Source organism: Mus caroli, unplaced genomic scaffold, assembly GCF_978045245.1.
Source record: "Mus caroli unplaced genomic scaffold, Mus_caroli_1 scaffold_13, whole genome shotgun sequence".
Taxonomy (NCBI): Eukaryota; Metazoa; Chordata; class Mammalia; order Rodentia; family Muridae; genus Mus; species Mus caroli.
This window is the reverse complement of record NW_028227268.1, coordinates 120,325,044-120,343,291: the sequence shown is the minus strand read 5'-3', so window position 1 is coordinate 120,343,291 and position 18,248 is coordinate 120,325,044. Positions and strand designations below refer to the sequence as shown.

At 45.9% G+C, this 18,248-nt stretch overlaps 1 protein-coding gene and 1 pseudogene across 7 annotated transcripts in view; both read right to left on the bottom strand.

Annotated features, from left to right (window-relative positions):
* Positions 1-18,248, bottom strand: part of LOC110306231 (protein SFI1 homolog) — a 75,477-nt gene that overhangs the window by 14,794 nt on the left and 42,435 nt on the right. For all 7 annotated transcript variants that reach the window (XM_085829178.1, XM_085829174.1, XM_085829175.1 and 4 more), the window contains 8 exons: positions 15,709-15,811; positions 14,690-14,846; positions 11,665-11,826; positions 9,638-9,708; positions 8,576-8,668; positions 7,712-7,809; positions 6,197-6,263; positions 108-238 (listed from right to left, as the gene is read on the bottom strand). In XM_085829178.1, the coding sequence (XP_085685304.1) occupies positions 108-238; positions 6,197-6,263; positions 7,712-7,809; positions 8,576-8,668; positions 9,638-9,708; positions 11,665-11,826; positions 14,690-14,846; positions 15,709-15,811 (882 nt within the window). The remainder of the gene's footprint in view (positions 1-107; positions 239-6,196; positions 6,264-7,711; positions 7,810-8,575; positions 8,669-9,637; positions 9,709-11,664; positions 11,827-14,689; positions 14,847-15,708; positions 15,812-18,248) is intronic.
* Positions 2,912-4,515, bottom strand: LOC147001610 (elongation factor 2 pseudogene; annotated as a pseudogene).

Below are 18,248 nucleotides of genomic sequence, written 5' to 3'. Positions count from 1 at the left end.
AGGGACTGGGAGCTGGGAAACCAGTAACACAAAGCCAAGGCATACCAAAGTCACCAGAGCTACATCAGAGCTGCCTGTCCCAGACACACGGGAACTGCACAGCATACCTGTGGAAATGCACTGCTCTTGTGTGCAGGATCCGTCTCTGCTGGTGCCATAGCCAGCCTCTGTACCACGTGTAGAAGGCAGCAGGCAGTGCTCGCTGCTGGAAATGACCATCTGCTCTGGCCCGCAATAACTGAAACAAAGTAACAAAAGGCCTCCGTGAACGCTCAGAGGCACACTCTTCTGAGAGACTGCTTCTCATACAGGTAGGAACAGAATGAAGTGTTATGTTTGATTTTCACCAGTTTGCTACTAGGTTACCATGAGGGGCTAGAGAGACAGCTCAGAGGTGGCGAACACTGGCTGCTCTTTCAGAGGTCCTGAGTTCAATTCCCAGCAACCACATGGTAGCTCACAGCTATATGTAGTGAGATCTGACTCCCTCTTCTAGTATGTCTGAAATGACAGTGTACTCATATACATTAAATACGTCTTTACAACAAAACAAAACCAACAAACCAAACAACAAAAGCAATGTGAAACATGAAACTATTTGCATCTTTAATCGTATGCAGTGTTATTTTTCTAGACACAAATGAATAAGAATGTGTGTGTGTGTGTGTGTGTGTGTGTGTGCGCCTATGTATTTAACTGAAGCTGGGTTTGGTGACATACATGTTTGATTCTAGCACTCTAGTGGCAGAGGCAGGTCAATCTCTGCTGAGTCTAAAGGCCAAACTAGTCTACACACATCAGGCCAGCCTAGTCTACATAATTGAAGCCAGTCCAACCATGGCTGTACAATGAGACCCTGTCTCAGACATATAGACAGACAGGCAGGCAGGTTCTGAGCCATCTGAAACTCCAATCCCAGCAGGCCCTATGCCTTCTTTTGAACTCTGTGGACAGTTGTCAACACCCAGGTCAGGCCACTCACAGTCCTGTAATTTCAGGTCCTCTTTGGGCTTACTCAGACACTGCACAGATTCTGCATAGATATGCAGAATAGACATGCACATAACTAAAAATAAATTTTAAAAAAGACTTATTTATTTATTTATTTATTTATTGTATATGAGTACACTGTAGCTGTCTTCAGACACAGAAGAGGGCATCAGATTCTGTTACAGATGGTTGTGAGCACCATGTGGTTGCTGGGAATTGAACTCAAGTCCTCTAGAAGAGAGCAGGCAGTGCTCTTAACTGCTGAGTCATCTCTCTATGCCCCTAAAAATAATTTTTTTTTTTAAAAATGTGCAGTGAGAATTTTCGTTTCTTAAAAAACCCAGATATGTTCTATAAGTATGTTTTTGTTTTAACCCCAGGCGTGAGGTAAGAGGCTACTTCACAGCAAGTGATGATGGTTTTCCTTTCACAGTAGCCAGCTGCAGACTTGGGATTCTGGAGATGGCCTGCTGCTGCTAGTCCCTGCTGGTTCCCGAGGCTGTGTTTGCTATGGCTGGTTTGCTGGATATTTTGATAACAAAGATTGGACTGGCCCCAAGGAAACCCCCTGACCCCTGATCGGCAGGAAGTAGCTTACAGAGGTTTTCGACCCCCCTTTCCCTCTGGCCTTCTTTCTCTCTTACCTAGTGTTGGGGGTTGTAAAGGTTTACGGTGGAGCAAGGGTTGGAAAAGAGGTAGAGACATAAGAATTCAATAAAATAGTTTTGTTTTGTTTTGTTTTAAAGCCAACAAAAATGACTCTGGGTGCTGAGGGGTGGTAGAGGGATGGCTCAGTGGTTAACTGCATTCTTGTTCCTACAGGACTCAGATTCAGTACTCAGGACTCTCATGGTGGCTCACAACTGTCTTTAACTCCAGTTCTAGAGGATCCAACACCCTCTTCTGACCTCTGTAAGAACTGCACTTATGTGCACAGACATGCGTACACATAAGTAAAATAAATCTTAAAAAGTCTAATGAACTCACAAACTTATCTTCCCAATTCAGTAACAAGTCGATATTTTACCATTCTACATGTTACTTTTGCTTGTTTGTTTGTTTGTTGTTTGTTTGTTTGAGACAGAGTCTCTCTCTATAGTCCTCACTGTCCTAGAACTCACTCTGTGAACCAGGCTGACCCAAAAATCACTGTATGTAGCTCAGACTGGCATGAAACTCATGATCATCCCCCTCAGGTCTGAAGCACTGGAATTACAAGCAGACAACACTGGTGGCCATTATACTTTTTGTCTGTTTTTGTTTTTTAAGATAGAGTTTCTCTGTCTAGCCCTGGCTATCCAAAAATCATTCTGTAGACCAGACTAGCCTCAAACTCAGAGATCTGCCTGCCTCTGCTGGGATTAAAAATGTGCCACCGCGCCAGGTTACATTAACTTTAAAAAGAAACTCACAATGAATAACCTTTTGTTTCCCTAAAACAGAAAGAAGTGCTCCCGAGATAGCTTCGTGGACAGGTGATATTTAAGGTGTTTTTAGCAAAAAGCTTTTACAGAGTAGTGGCCAGGGCAAGCTCCTGCTGCTCTTTGACTTTTTTCTCCTCCAGAAGCAGACTGAGTTAGAACAGGGTAAGAGAGACCTGAGCTAGCCCTTCTGACCTGAGCTAGCCCTTCCCACCCGCACCATCCTGGACATCATGGAAACTCTTTTTCTTTTGGTTTGTTTTCTTTTCTTTCTTTTTTGCAGATCAACCACTGTAGTTTATTACTCCAATGATTCCCATAGCCAGGTTGCAAGTCTAAGGCAGGCTGCCTGCCTTCCTGGAGGCACTTACCCCACCTCCCCCTCTGGGGGAACTCCACTTAGCCATAGACCTCATAAACCTCTGAATGCATTTATTTAGACTTTTGGACATCTTCCTGTTTCCCTCTGAAAATGTTAAGAGCCATGTCCCACCCACCCCATGGCCTGCCAGTCCAGCCTGCAGAGAGATTCCAGCTGCCTTATAATTCCGAAATAAATAGAATTGGTAGCAAGTGAGTGCTGAGTGATGTCAGGGTGGCCCCAGCAGTCTCCAGAGGAGCACTGTGGAGACAGTCTCAAGGTGTCTTCTGATGGGCGGGCACTGTGCAACGTGTGGCAGTATCAGGCTGCCTACAGTTTGTCCAGGAAGTTGTCCAGCGCTGGGATGCCCGTTTTCAGGCCCTTGTGCTTACAGGTCTCAGCTACCACTTGCCTGGGGTGACTGCTGTTGTCAAAAGGATCCCCAGGCAGGATCTGCCAGTGGTCAAACACGCACTGGGGGAAGGCCTGGCCACCAGTGTTGGATCGCAGATCAGCAATGAAGCCAAAGGACTCATTGAGAGGCAGGTATGCCTTGACCACAAACATGGGGGTACCGGCCACCTGGGACACATGGCCACACTTCCTGTTCAGGACACCGTAGATGCCACCCACCACTTGCTCAGGACACTGGATCTCCACCGGATAGGCTCCATGAGGTCAGATCAAAGTACCGGTCTCCCCACAGCTTCTTCATCATGTCCTCTACTTTCTTGGCACGCTTGGCTACGCCCAGCTGGCCCTGCCCTTGGCTGCAAACTTGGCCACGAACATCTCCACAAACTGCTTCAGGGTGAAGGCCCAGCCATGCAGGCCAGAACCAAAGCCTACGGTGCCCAGGATGGGGTCAATCATGATATTGCCCATGGGCCCACTCTCACCCTCACCGTAGGTGGAGATGATGATGTTGACATTCTCCACAATGTGCTGGAAGGTCTGGTAGAGCTCCTCGGGTTCCAGCTGCAGCTCTAGCAGGGCCTGGTCCATCTTGTTCATCATCGGCATGGGCTTGATGCGGGCTTGATGTGCTCAGCGACGGCCTGGCGCAGCACCGTTTCTGTCTGCACACACATGCCAGACACACAGTCCACCACCACCAGAGCTCCACTGGTGACACGCAAGGCAGCTGTCACCTCTGAAGAGAAGTCCACATGGCCTGGAGAGTTGATAAGGTTGATGAGGAAGCCCAAGCCATCCTTGCTCTACTTAATGAGGTTCAGGTCGTTCTCAGAGAGCTCATAGAAGAGGGAGATGGCGGTGGACTTGATTGTGATGCAGTGTGCCTGCTCATCTTTGCGCATGTCAGTGAAGCGTGTCTCCCGGGCAGAGGCAATGATGCCAGCCTTGCACACAAGGGAGTCGTTCAGCGTGGATTTGCCGTGGTCTACATGGAGATGACTGACATGTTCCGGATGTTGGCTTTCCTGTCCATGATAGCACGGATCTGATCTACTGTGAAGTTCACCATGGTGGCGGATAGCAACAGATTCTCAGAGTCAGAGGTGAACAGGGAAGTGTGCCGATGATGGCCTGGTTTGTTTTCTCGAAACAGGGACTTATGTAGCCTAGGATGGCCAACACTCACTAAACAGCCAAGAATAACCTTGAACTACTTACTGATCCTCATGTCTCCACATCACAAGCACTAAAATGATAGGCAGGCAAGCTCCCTTTTTCAAACTACATTTTTGTTTTTTGTTTTGTATGAGACAAGGTATTGTGTAGCCCGGGCAGGCCTGGAACCTGCTGTGCATCTGAAGACAACCTTGAACTTCTTATCTTCTGTCTCTACCTCCTGAGTGCTAAGATGGTGGATATGAACCCGTACACCTGGTTCCTTTTTTTGAGGTAGTCTCACAATGCAGCCCAAATTGGTCTGAACCTCACTATTCAGACTGGCCTTGAACTTGCAGCAATACCAGTGTCTCTTGGGTGCTGGTATTACAGGTATGTGCCATCACACCCAACTTCCAGATAGCCAACCTGAAACACTGTGATGTGGTCAAGGACAGCTACCCATGCAAATGAATCAGCACCTCAGCTGAGCACTGCTCTGGGCTATGGCAGGCATGGCAGACTAGCACCAGGCTAGGCAGGTGTGATTCTGCCCTCCTTAAACTCAGCCCTTGGGGATGTTCTCCAGTATATTCAAATCACCAAAAATGGGAACTTTAAACATCCCTGCAGAAGCTGGGCAGTGTTGGTGCATGCCTTTAATCCCAGCACTGGAGAGGCAGAAGCAGGTGGACTGATCTACAGATTGAGTTAGAGGACAGCCAGGACTACTCAGAAAAACCCTGTTTCAGAAACAAACAAACAAATGAAACAGCAGCTACAGCCTAACTGAAAAATCAGCACACAACTGTATGTTAATGTTCTGATTAATCACACAGGCAGTGGCAAGAGTGGAGGAAGCCCCTATGCTGACAAGGCCATGAGCTACAGAGCTACAGGGACAGCAAGGGGCAGACACACTCAGAACACTTAGGAGTGACTAGCAGCGGAGTGGCAGAGGGGAGCTATGAAGGGCGGTCTGGGAGAGACAGCTTAGGCAGAGTCTACCTAGCTCCAAACTCCCACTCTATTCCACGGCTGTGAAGAGCTAGCCCAGATGTCCACCAGACTGTAGCAGCAGACAACATCGATGTAGCAAAGAGAGCAGTGCCAAAATAACTGAGGGAAGTTTAGTTTGTATCTTCCTCTTACTGCCAAAGACGGCCAAACACGGGCACTTTTCATGAAGGTATCATCAAGTGAACTGATATCCCTATTAAATTTCACTCTGGTATCAATACCCTTAGGGGCTAAAGAGACGACTCAACAGTAAAGAGTGATTTCTGCTCTTCCAGAGAACGTCAGCTTGGTTCTTAGCATTCACATCAAGCAACTCAACACCAGCTCTAAGTGGCCTCTGTGGACACTTGTAGACATTACACACACATACACATGCACGCACACATACACACACATACCTGCACACATGCACACACAGAAACCTTCATTAAGCATTCCAGACACCCATGACAACTGTCAAAAGTGACCTGCTTGTCACACTTCCCTGCCACCCTGGGGCTGGGAGCACAGGAGTTCTTTTTTGTGTCATAGCACATCAACATAGGCACAGGGTCTAAGGCAAAGCCGGTGTGTAGTAAGTCTCTCTTGTGTGGGGGCCAGGCATGTTGACATACTCACACAATCCCAGCATTTTGGGGCATTAGAGAGGAGGGAGAGGGGCAGGGGTTGTGCATGATCTGACCCAGCAAGGGCTGAGGGAGACTCCAGTGCTTTCCTAGCACCCTCCAGACCAGAACCAGACCCACTGCACAGGCCTTCCCCACACATCTTCCCAAAGCCAGTGAACGCCACTAGTAGACAGCTAAGCTGTCTGCCCCACTGTGCTCCATACCTGCTGGCATCGTCTCTTGTGCACATACCGTAGCCACACCCTGACACACTTGTGTAGGACTGTCACCCTGGAACAAAACACAAAAAAACAAAGAACTGCAGATCAATACTGCCAGGTTTCAAGCTCATAAGATTTTACTGTGTTTTTAAGCAGTCGTATCTGGGTACAGTTACTTCTTGGGGGTTCAGTGCACCGTGTGGACTTACTAGTTTCATCCTCGAAGAGAAGAAAGTGAAGAACATACTATCTGACCTGAAACCACCAACTCTTGAACTTAGGTTTTAGCTGGCTTTAAACTTCCAGCATTTTCTTGGAGTCTGGTTGGCTGGTTGGCTGGCTGGCTGGTAGTTGGTTGGTTGGTTGGTTGGTTGGTTGGTTGGTTGGTTGGTGTTTTTACAGAGCACATGTGCTAAGCAGGTGGCCTACGGTTAAGCTACACTCCAGCCCTTGATGACTCATTTGGAAACTTCAGTAGAGCACCAAGCACAGTATGTCTGGGATTTAAGACAGAAATCTTCAAACTTCCTGGAGTTATGGCCAAACCCCAGGGCTGATCTCACTTCCATATAATGATACCAGATGTGAAGATAACATGCTTGATTTTGTAAACCAGGATTTAAAATAGGGACATACCTTGACAACTCTGAATTGAATTGTTCTTTCTTTTTCAATTGTATACGTCTAAATGTTTGCCTGCATGTATGTGTGTACCATGTGTATATGTCCATAGAGGGCATCGGGTTCTCTGGAACAGGAGTTACCGATGGCTGCTCGTCACTCTGTGGGATCTGAGAACTACTACTAGGATTCTTGCTGACTCATTAAAAATGTGCTCTGAGGCTGGGGAGGTGGCGTGTGGGAGAACACCTACTGGATCCCTAGAACAATCAATCATACATAAAGAAATAAAAAGCTCCACCGGACGTGGTGGCACATGCCTTTAATCCCAGCACTCGGGAGGCAAAGGCAGGTGGATTTCTGAGTTCGAGGCCAGCCTGGTCTACAAAGTGAGTTCCAGGACAGCCAAGGCTACACAGAGAAACCCTGTCTCAAAAAACCAAAACAAACCAAAACAAACAAACAAACAAAAGCTCCAAAACTGGACCAGTAACTGCAGATTAACCTGGTGACCAACCCCAGACAGGGCTCTGCTGTATGGGTAGCTCCGGTGGCCTCAAGCTCACTGTATAGTCTGGGCTGGTCTAGAATTCACAGTCCTCCTGAGTCCTGAAATTACAGGTGTAATTTCCAGTCCTGTGCAAACATATCAGAGTATAGTTGATATGTACACAGAGAAGGTGCCAGGAAATATCCACACAGGCATCACTGTGCATCCCTGGCTATTCTGGAACACGCTATGCAGACCAGAGGACTGGGGTTAAGGGCACTGTCAACATCTGGCTAAAAGACCTTTCTGAGTCGGGCACTATCAGGCCAGAGTAATTGCTCTTGGACAACCGTGCATCAAACTAACCAGGTGTCCCTAGAAAGGCCAAGGCTGAAGCCAGCTCCTACCTGTAGTAGCTCAGGGCTGCATGCAGTGAGGGGGGTTGTACCCTCTCCTCCCTCTGCTCAATTCGACACTGCCAGAGGTTCCAGAACCTGTGAAGCAACTACAGGAAGAAAACTGAGTTTATCCCGATGAGAAGAGAGAGGAATAACAAATAACAAAGGAGCAATAACAATGAAGTGTAACACTGCTTGAGAAGATGTTTTCAAGGACAACTGTGAAAATCCGAAAATGGCCTGGATGGCCCTGCGATGTAAAACTGCTTGTTTGGGGGTGATGCGTACCAAAGTGTTTAGGAGTTTATAATTTACTTTGAAGTCATTTAGGGAAATTTTTGAAGCAAAATACTAATGAATGTTGAGGCTACATAGTATGTAGATCATGTGCTTAATCATTTTTTAAAAAAATCTACACTCAGAAATAAAACCAATGAAGAGAATTGTTGCCCCTGATCAACCAACTATTGAGGAGAACTGCCTATGGGGGAAACATACCAACAGCCTTTCAGGCATAGGACTCCGTGGGGTCTGTACTGTCTAACAATACCCTAGGTCAGGAGAAAAGCCAGTCCCTAACATCCAAATCAGGCCCTGGTTTTCTGAGCAAACTGGAGTAGGACGGGGTGGGTAGGGAGCACTAAAGAGGCTAAAACAAATTTCTCTATCAGCAGGTACAGACTAACAGTAGAAACGGGCAGTATGATTATGGAGTCTAAAGGAAATGAAGTACTGTGCACAGTATACCTGTAATTTCAGGACTCAGGAGGACTGTGAATTCTAGACCAGCCCAGACTATACAGTGAGCTTGAGGCCACCAGAGCTACCCATACAGCAGAGCCCTGTCTGGGGTTGGGGCCAGGAGAGTCTTACTGTAGTGTCACGCAGCTGCTGAGCAAGCTTCTTTCTTGTTTGCTGTAGTCGGGCCTGGGTCACGTTGTCTTTGAAGGCTCTAAAGCAAGAATACTACCCAGAGACATGACAAGAGGGTTATAAAGGTGCATTAGGATCTGTAGAAGTATGAACAGGAAAGCACCACTGGAAGCCACTGTGGTTCAGGACCGCTCCAGTTCTCTGCAGTTCTGCTGCCAAGTTCCTAATAGAAACTAGCTTACCCAGCAGGCTCAGTAACACTGGCTTCACACAAAAAACACAGCGTTGCCTCAAACTGGGGGATTTCCCTTGACCCATATGAAAAAGAATTCTAAGAGGTTGAATGTTGGCTCGGCATGGTGATACATGCCTCTAATCCCAGACTTGGGAACCACCTAAGAGTTAATGTAATGTAATACATTTACGTAATTATAAAAGCGGTTTGCCAGAATGATCTCAGGTAAATCTGTGATGATTGGTACTCATTGTCAACTTGTCAGAATCTACAATTATTTGCAAGATGGGTGTCTGTTCCTGTCTCCTGAGGACTGTATTCCTTGTATTAACTTACATGGGAAAACCAACCTGTTTTCAAGAGAAAAAGACACTAGGACGGAATCCTTGGGGCCACATTCCCAACTCTGTCACCAATTGCATATATACTATATAAGCAAAGTGCCAGAGAGAAGAGGTTAGACAGAGCTAAGGGTTTTCACACTGTGTTCTGTGGAGCACCAGGGGTTCCTAAAAGCCCCTGAAGACCAGCTCCTATGGGAGGGGCAGCCCACAAAACTAGAACCAACTCCCCAGACCTTGACTTAGGTTTAGGATCAAGACTTTGATCTCTGCCACTCAAAAGTGGTCCACTGTGTAAAGACCCAGAGTCAGTTTCCCTTTCAGGTTCCCTTTCAACTCCAAATCTCTGACTTTACTCATTACTTTCTCAGCTTCAAAATGCAAGCACAGACTACAGCTAACTGAGAACTGGCTCCACTCAGGGGCTATGGCGCAGGAGCCCTGAGCGCATGCCTCCGCAGCTGCCTCAGGCTCTGGTACTCTTACCAGCAGGTAGTGTTGGCGGTGTTCAGCTGCTGCCTCACGCTGGGCAGCCTCTTCTGCCTGTAGCAGCATGTCTGCCAGGAAGTTAAGGCCTCCAGTCTAACAAGGTTCCTACACAATATATACTTCCTGTGGGCCACCTAGGGGCATGCCTCTAAGTATAACAGGCCTGCTAAGCGGGCCAACAGTCACCTGTCTTCTCTTAGTGACCCAGGGAAGTTCTATCAGAGCCAGGTCATGCCCATTTTATGTAAGGCAAAAAGGACCTGAGGTTACTTGCTATTACTTTCTATAAGCATTTGGAACCATCATCTAGCAAGCAGAACTTGCATTGTCTGGTACCACAATCCAGTCAGATGGCTGAGCTAAAAGCTTGGGTTTGCAGATCTTTTCTCCTCCCACAATCCTCATTCAGCACCAAGCCCTTATGTGACTACACACAGATGGGCTTTCTGGGCAAGTCTCTAGGGCCATCTATCTTCTCTTTTAAAATAATTCTCTGTATTACATGCATCTCTATTTGTGTGTATGTATGTGCCGTGGTGAAGGTCAGAGGACAACTTGCAGGAGTCTGTTCTTCCTTCTATCAAGTAGGTTCCAAGGCTCAAACTCAGGTCATCAGACTTGGCAGCAAGCTATCTCACTGGCCCTAGAAACATCTTTTCTAAAGCACAAATTTCAGTGCACTGATTCTTATGAACTCGTCTGAAGCCCTGAGCTCATCACGATAAAGAGTAAATCCCTGAGTGGGGCACAAAGGGGATGAAAGCCCCTAGCCCATCCTGACTCTCCCCGAGTAACACTCAACACTTTTTGTTTTTTTTTGAGACAGGGTCTCACTACATAGCCTTGGCTGGCCTGGAACTCATTATTAGACAAGGCAGACCTCAAACTCAAAGAGATTTGTCTGCGTCTGCCCTGAGTGCTGAGACTCGAGGCATGTGCCACCAGGCCACCACATTAAAGTTTTTAAATATATAACTTATTTTTATATTCATTGGTGTTTTGACTGCATGTATGTCTCTGTGGGGGTATTACAAGTCCTGGAACTGGAGCTACAGACAGATGTGAGCTAGGAATTGAACCGGGGTCCTCTGAAAAAGCAGCCAGTGCTCTTAACTGCTGAGCCATCTCTCCAGCCCTTATTGCATATTCTTGAACATTAGTAGTTCATCAATAACCCTGTATGAATACCCAGTCTCTGCCAGAAGAACCTGCAGTCACCTAGGACTGACACTGAGCTCCGATGCTTCTTCCTTGCCTGAACTTCCTAGGATGCCAAAAACTTTTATTTAAAACAAAAAAGTCTGAGCTAGGGTCTGGAGCTAGGGTCTGGATGGTGCGGTCATGCTAGCCTTGCATTTAAGATGCTTCTGCCTCCTTGTTCCTGAGATATGGGCACACAGGATGGTTCTCAGACAAACCTTCCATAGCACAATCACACCATACTGTCAAGACCCACTTTCATAGCGGTTCCCCCACTGGACAATGACTGCTGTGAGGCTTTGAGTTTCCCTCATGTGTTCATTAGTTTTTTTTCAAAGTTTGACACAGCCAGAATTATTTAGAAAGAGGGACTCTCAACTGAGAAATTGCTTCCATCTGACTGGCCTGCAGATAAGTCTGTGGGACACTTTCTTGATAAAGACTCAGGTGGGAGGGCCCAGTCCACTACAAGTGGTCCCACCACTGGGCAGGTGGTCCTGGGTTGTTTAAAGAGCAGGCTGAACAAGCCTTGGAGAACAAACCAGGGATGATCGTTCCTCTGCTTCAGTTCCTGCCTTGAGTTCCTATCCTGATGCCCCTTAATGATAGAGTAGAAACTGTCAGCATCTCTCCAAGATGCTGTTGGTCATGGTGTTTATCACAGAAATAGAAACCTACCTAGCTCACCAAACACAAGAAATTAAGCTGAAATAGAGCATGAGTCATGACCTGAAGAACAATGTAAGGATGGGTGTCTAAGGCATCCAGCTCCTCACACTAGGGACACCCTGGGGAGATGGACATTCCAGTACAAAGAAGGATACAGTGCTTCCAGTGTGCAAAGGCCCTCCGCAGGACCATCTTCCCGGCCAGCTTCACCACCAAGGCCTGGTGGGCAGACAAGCTCTGTCTCCACTCCCAGGCCCACTGCCAGTCACAGAAATGTATCTGGAGCACAGTAGCACGGTGGAATTGTACAGCCATCTCTGCAACAGAGAAATAACTCTTGGGCGCTGCTCCCCAAGCAGGGAGAGGTGACAGAGGTTGGACCCTACTTACTGGAGTGAGCAGGATTCAAGAGCGTTCCCACAAAGAATCCTTATGAAAGGTCTTAAGTTAACAGTGTAGTCCAGTGATAGTGTGTGCTTAGAGAATGTGAAACTCCTTCGGTTCAACCCCAAACACCACAACATAAAAGAGTTGTCTAGATACTAGAAGGATATTGGGACTTCTTGAGTTATTCTCTCTCCAAGAAAACAGGTCTGTAATTTTCAGGAAGGGTGATGGCTAATACTAGTTGTCAAGTTCACACATCTGGGAAGAGGAAATTAGTTGATTGTCTCCATCAAATTGAACTGTGACATGTCTGAGAGGCATTTTTTTAAGTTAGTAACTGATTGATATAAGAGGGCACACTGCATCATGGGTGATGCTATCCCTGGGCAGATGGGTCTGAGCCTTAGAAGAATGGTAACTGAGACAGAGGGAAGGAGTCAGGCCAGGAAACAGCACTCCTGCATGGTCTCTGCTTTAGTTACAACCTCCAGGTCCCTGCTTGACTTCCCTCAATAATAGACTGTAACCTATAAACCAAATAAATTCTTTCTTCCAGTTTGTTTGGTCATAGCGTCATCACAGCAACAGAAACCAAACCAAAAAAGGAATGTGCAACAACAACAAAAAATCTCATTGGCCAGCCAGTAGTGGCACACACCTTCAATCCTAGCACTCAGGAGGCAGAGGCAGGCTGATCTCTGTGAGTGCAAGACCAGCCTGGTCTACAAAGTGAGTTCTAGGACAGGCAGGGCTATACAAAGAAATCCTGTCTTGAAAAACAAAAGCCAAAATTTTCTCCCCAAGGGTGAGGCTTCTAGTAAGTAAAAGTAAGCACGTGACAGCATCAGGCATGGTGGTATACACCTTCAATCTCAGCTCTGGGAAGGCAAAGGCAGGCACATTTCTGTGAGCTCAAGGCCAGTAAGGACCATATAGTGAGTCCAGTCAGCACTACATGATAATATCCTATCTCAAAACAAAAAACAAATACAAAACTCATCTGTCTTGTCTTTGCTTGCAGCGGCTCCCCTTCCTCAGCTCCTCACCCCTGACAATGTAGGTGTGCTCCAGGTTCACCTCCACCCACTCCTGAGCTCAGCTACAAAGTTCATCTCTAGCTCTAGGGCTGCAGAACCTTGGCTTGGCAGTCTCACATCCCATGCTCACTGCCCCGAGCTACAGCTTCCAAGCCCCTGCCACTTCAAGGGACATCAGCACTACAGCTGAGTTCATTAGGGCTTGGATGCCAGAGTTGGGGTGGCTGAATTGGAACTGTTTGGGGAGTTTCATGACTGGTTATACCAGGAACCCTTCTCCAAAGTACCAGCTCATCTCCTATGTGATTCTGAGCTTTGCCCCCTCAGAAGCCATGGGACTCTTTTGCCTAATGGTGACTTTTCTCATCTGCTTCAATCTATGAAGCAGATATTTCCACCTCTGCCTTCCACAGTCCTTCCTCCCATGTCTCTTCTACCTTGTATGTTCTTCTTTCTGTACTTTCTCCGTAAGCCTGGGAAAGTAAGTGGCTGGCTCAGAGTCTGACAGAAGGGAGACTAATAAATATATTGTATTATTAAGTCCAAAAAAACAAGTCATTCTAAATATACAGATAATCACTAAAGCTATCTTTTGTTTGTTTGTTTTGGTTTTTCGGGACAGGATTTCTCTGTGTAGCCCTGGCTGTCCTGGAACTCACTCTGTAGACCAGGCTGGCCTCAAACTCAGAAATCCGCCTGCCTCTGCCTCCCAAGTGCTGGGATTAAAGGTGTGCACCAACCACTGCCGGGCTCTAAAACTAGTATTTTTGACAAAGATATAATTCAATGTAAAAACAAGCACAATTAAAAAAGAAAACTATAAATAACATACCCATCACATTAGGGACAGCCCCATTTGAAGTAAAATGTATGTAGTAATCACAATACATTAACACAATCTGAATTAAAGTTAGTGTCAGCATCAGAAGTGGTTTACAGTCAGTCTCCAAATCCAGCAAATGACATCAACCCTAGGCGATCAACCCTATGGCAACTGCCAAACACTCCAGGCAAACACCTCAACTATGTGGAGTGGTGCAGGATGGTGTGCATCATTCATTACAACACAGTTAAAATAAAAGACAGAGACACCAACCCTTCACCCCTTCTTCTCTTTCTTCTCTTCCTCGCTTCTCTTCCCCCCATCCTCACCCCTATTCAATTAAAAAAACTCTTCTTGTGAGATTGTGCTAGCCTGGCGTGATCTATCCAGAAACAAGCTGCCTTCCAACTAACAGTTAGGCATGTTAATAAAAACCAAAATGGGGGACTGGAGAGATGGCTCAGGGGTTAAGAGCACTCACTGCTCTTCCAGATGACCCGAGTTCAATTCCCAGCACCCACATGGTGGCTCACAATGTTCTGCAATGGGATTTGGTTCCCTTTTCTGGTGCATGAAGACAGGACACTCATATGTAGACGATAAATAAATTCCTCAGAAAGAAAAAGGAAAAGAAACAGAAGAAAAAGAAGAAAAAGAAAGAGAGAGAGAGAGAGAAAGAGAGAGAGAGAGAGAGAGAGAGAGAGAGAGAGAGAGAGAGAGAGAGAGAGAGAAAGAGGAGAGGAGAGGAGAGGAGAGGAAAAAGAAAAGCCAAAAGGAAATAAATGAGAACCAAAGATGGTGTACTTTTCTTCTAACTTTCTTGTCATCACAATTGCAGTGTAATATCTTCTGTTTCCTCTTCCTGAAGGATCACAGACAGTGGGGAGAGCCATCTGCTCAGGTCTGGCTTGGGAGCCTAGGCTTCTGACTCACCATTCTGCCATCTCTTCACCCTGCAGATTTGGAGGTATTTAAGCCAAGCCTTCATAGATCTCTGCTTCTGCCAGTGCTGATAATGTTGCACAGCAGTGGCCTCCTTCCTCCTATCTCGCTGGCTAATTAGAAGCTGTTCTTGCCATCGAAGCCAACCCTGAAAAGACCACATCAGGAATTCAACATCTAATTCAACATCAACATCATTCAAAGCCACACAGTGAGCATGAGGATAGCCTGGGCTATATGAGATTCTGCCTCAAACAAAACAAATTGGAGGGAAGGGGGAGGAAGAAGTTACAAGTATACACAAAATAAGAGAGAAGTTGTAAAAAGTAATTTGCAGCCCGGCATGGTAGCATACACCTTTAATCCCAGCACTTGGGAGGCAGAGGCAGGCGGATTTCTGAGTTTGAGGCCAACCTGGTCTACAGAGTGAATTCCAGGACAGCCAGGGCTACACAGAGAAATCCTGTCTTGAAAAAAACAAACAAATAAATAAATCTTTTTTTAAAAAAAAGACAAAGCATTCATATATATATATATATATATATGTGTGTGTGTGTGTGTGTATACATACATACATATATATACACACACACACATATATATATACATATATATATATATATATATATATATAATACATAAATAAATCTTTTAAAGAAGAAAAGAAAAATCAAAATCCATACACCCTGTGAGGGCAAAGCTGCAGGGTTCTCTTTCCAGTCTTGGTTTTGACCTGCATTATTTTCTAGTTTGCTACAGAGAAAGAATAATGAAATAAGAACATACTTCTGACAGTTTATAATGAATTTAGTGAAACCGAATGGAAATTAGCATGGAAATGGCATGGGAAACAAGTTCATATCCCTTACAGCAACATGTACCCACACAGCCTCACCTTCTGCACTGCTCTCTCACCCCACAGTCCCAGACCCCCTGGCTGCACTCCCAACAAGCAGCAGCAGAGAGAAGACTTCCTGCTAACTACATGGTCCTGACTATGCCAGACAAACCTGCAGCTGGAGGCTCAGGGCCCTGTGCTTCACAGCCACTGCATGGAGAGCGTGCTCTGCACGGGCTTGTCCTAGTCGCCACCTCCACTTGCTCCACCATAAACTGAAAGAGCAAATCAAAGATGGAGTCAGTCCGGGGTTGGGGGAACTCACCAGAAGAGAGAAGGACCACTAAATTAAAGCTGTGCTTCTGAACTTTAGCCCAAGACTCTCTCCCTCACAGTGCCACCTCTGCTGATCTACTGCTGCAAAGAAAAGCAAAAGTCAATCTGCAATCTTGGGACAAAAAGATGGCTCAGTGGGTAAATATGCTCATGTCACCAAGTCTGACAGCCAGAGTTGAATCCCTGGGACTCACATGGTAGACGTGACGAGAAAACTGACTTGAACAGGTCACCTCCACATACATCATCTCTTTCTCACACACTAAATAAATTGTAATTTAAAAATAGTAAAGGCTATTAGCCAGGCAGTGGTGGTACATGACTTTAATCCTGGTACTCAGGAGGCAGAGGCAGGCAAGTTTCTGTGAGTTCCAGGCTAGCCTGATCTACAAAGTGAATTTCAGGACAACCAGGGCTGTTATACAAAGAATCTCTGTCTTAAAAAAAAACAAAAAACAAGAATAAACAAACAGGTGGGTGGATTTATTTATTTATTTTATTTATTTATTTTATTTATTTATTTAAGGGCCAGAAACTATAATGTCAGATGAAGACTTAAGCACTATAAGTTATCATCCACCCATTTGCTGGTTTGTTTGCAGTACTGGAAATGAACTCAGGGCCATGTGCATGTCAGGCAGGCTCTCTAATGAGCAACAGTCCCAGCCCCACAGCACCATAGACATGCTCTGCTTCTCTGCCTCCACTATTCAGTTTTCAAAAACAGGAGCTGCCAACATTTAAAACTCGGATGTCATGGGAAAATCTGAACACGAAGAACAATGGTTTTCAGGTTTCCAAGCTTGCAGGAGCTCTCCTTCCTTACCCCCACTGCAGCCTCCTCCTCTTAGCTAGTTTCTTATTTTTGGTTGGAAAACAGCAGGGAGGAACAGCAACACTCTGCTGTAAGAAACAACCTGCATGGCTTCAGAGAAGGCTCAGAGGTTCATATCCACGGCAACTCCACCAAAGGACCCAGGTTTGAATCCCAGCACCCCCTTGTTGGCTCACAAGCATATGAAACTTCAGTCCCAGGGGATGAGTGTCCACTTCTGGCCTCTACAGGCACCAGGCACACACAGTGGTATGCAAACATACATGCAGGCAAAATACTCATACACATAAAATAAAAATAGACCTTCTAAAAAAAGCTATGGAGAGAAACTAAGTCAGTCATCTCTACCCACTAAAAGAAAGAAACAAAAGAAAACAAACAAAAACAACTTGCTTGGCTTTGTCACTGTCCACAAAGACCTCTCCTTCCCAGACCAGTGCTCCCTTCCACATCTACAGCTGTTTGTGTTCTTCTTCTCTTAAGCACTTAGAAATTATGAACACAGTGTTTAACACCCAAACAGTACTAGAACATTAATTCCTCAATAAAAATACAGTTAATGAACTCACAACACAAAAACAGACTCAGATAAAACTGCACACTAATTAAACATTTTTAAAACAATACCTAAGTGCACTTTAAATAACTTATTTTTACTTGAATAATTTCTTAGGCTGGGGAGATGGCTCAGATGATACTGTGTTTGCTACACAGGCATGAGGCCCCAAGTACAGAGACACAAAATAGCCCAATGACACACGCTGGATCATGGATTCAGATCTAAGTAAGTATAGCTGTAAAGCAGCAGGCTATACTCTCCTGGGCTTGTGTAGTACTGACAGTCAGAACCCAGAGAACCACAGGGGCATAAGCACAGAACCAATTATAAAAAGGTTTTGTTACATGTATCAAGAGATTCAAAGTAGACTTTGTGTCAAGGGCCATGCAGAAGGAACAACAAATGGCTTTAGGACTCATGGTGTGGGAAGCCGTGCACAGTCACCATTACAAGATGGCGCTGGCTTCCTCAGTGCCTAACTAGTAAACAAGCAATGTGCACAGGTGCTGGAGTAAATTCGTGCCAAGTCACTGCCCATCCTGGGGCGTAGTAGTGGGGTGATGAGTGAGCAGCTAATCAGGAGCTGACATGTCACACAGAGGGGTATTTAAGCAGCTCCATTTTCCGGATTTGGGGTCTTCCTGATAAGTGAGCAATAAAGCTTTGCCGTAGAAGGATCTGGTTGTCCAAGTGTGTTTTGCTGGCAAAACGTTACAAGGACAAGTGGCGCCGATACCCGGGACTATATCATCACCAGGCACCGAAAGGAAACCCCTGTTTCACACGGGGCGGATTCAGAACTACGGGACAATACAGCTCTGCAACTTTCTCCAGCGTTAGAAGCCTTTCTGTTCCTTTTCACAGGGCTCGTTCTTTTCTTTAGATTGCGTACAGTTTCCACAGGAGGAATTGCTAACTAGTGTTCAGACGAGGTCAGGCAAGGTTAGAAAAAAGGCAAGAAGATAGCATGGGAGCCTCCCAC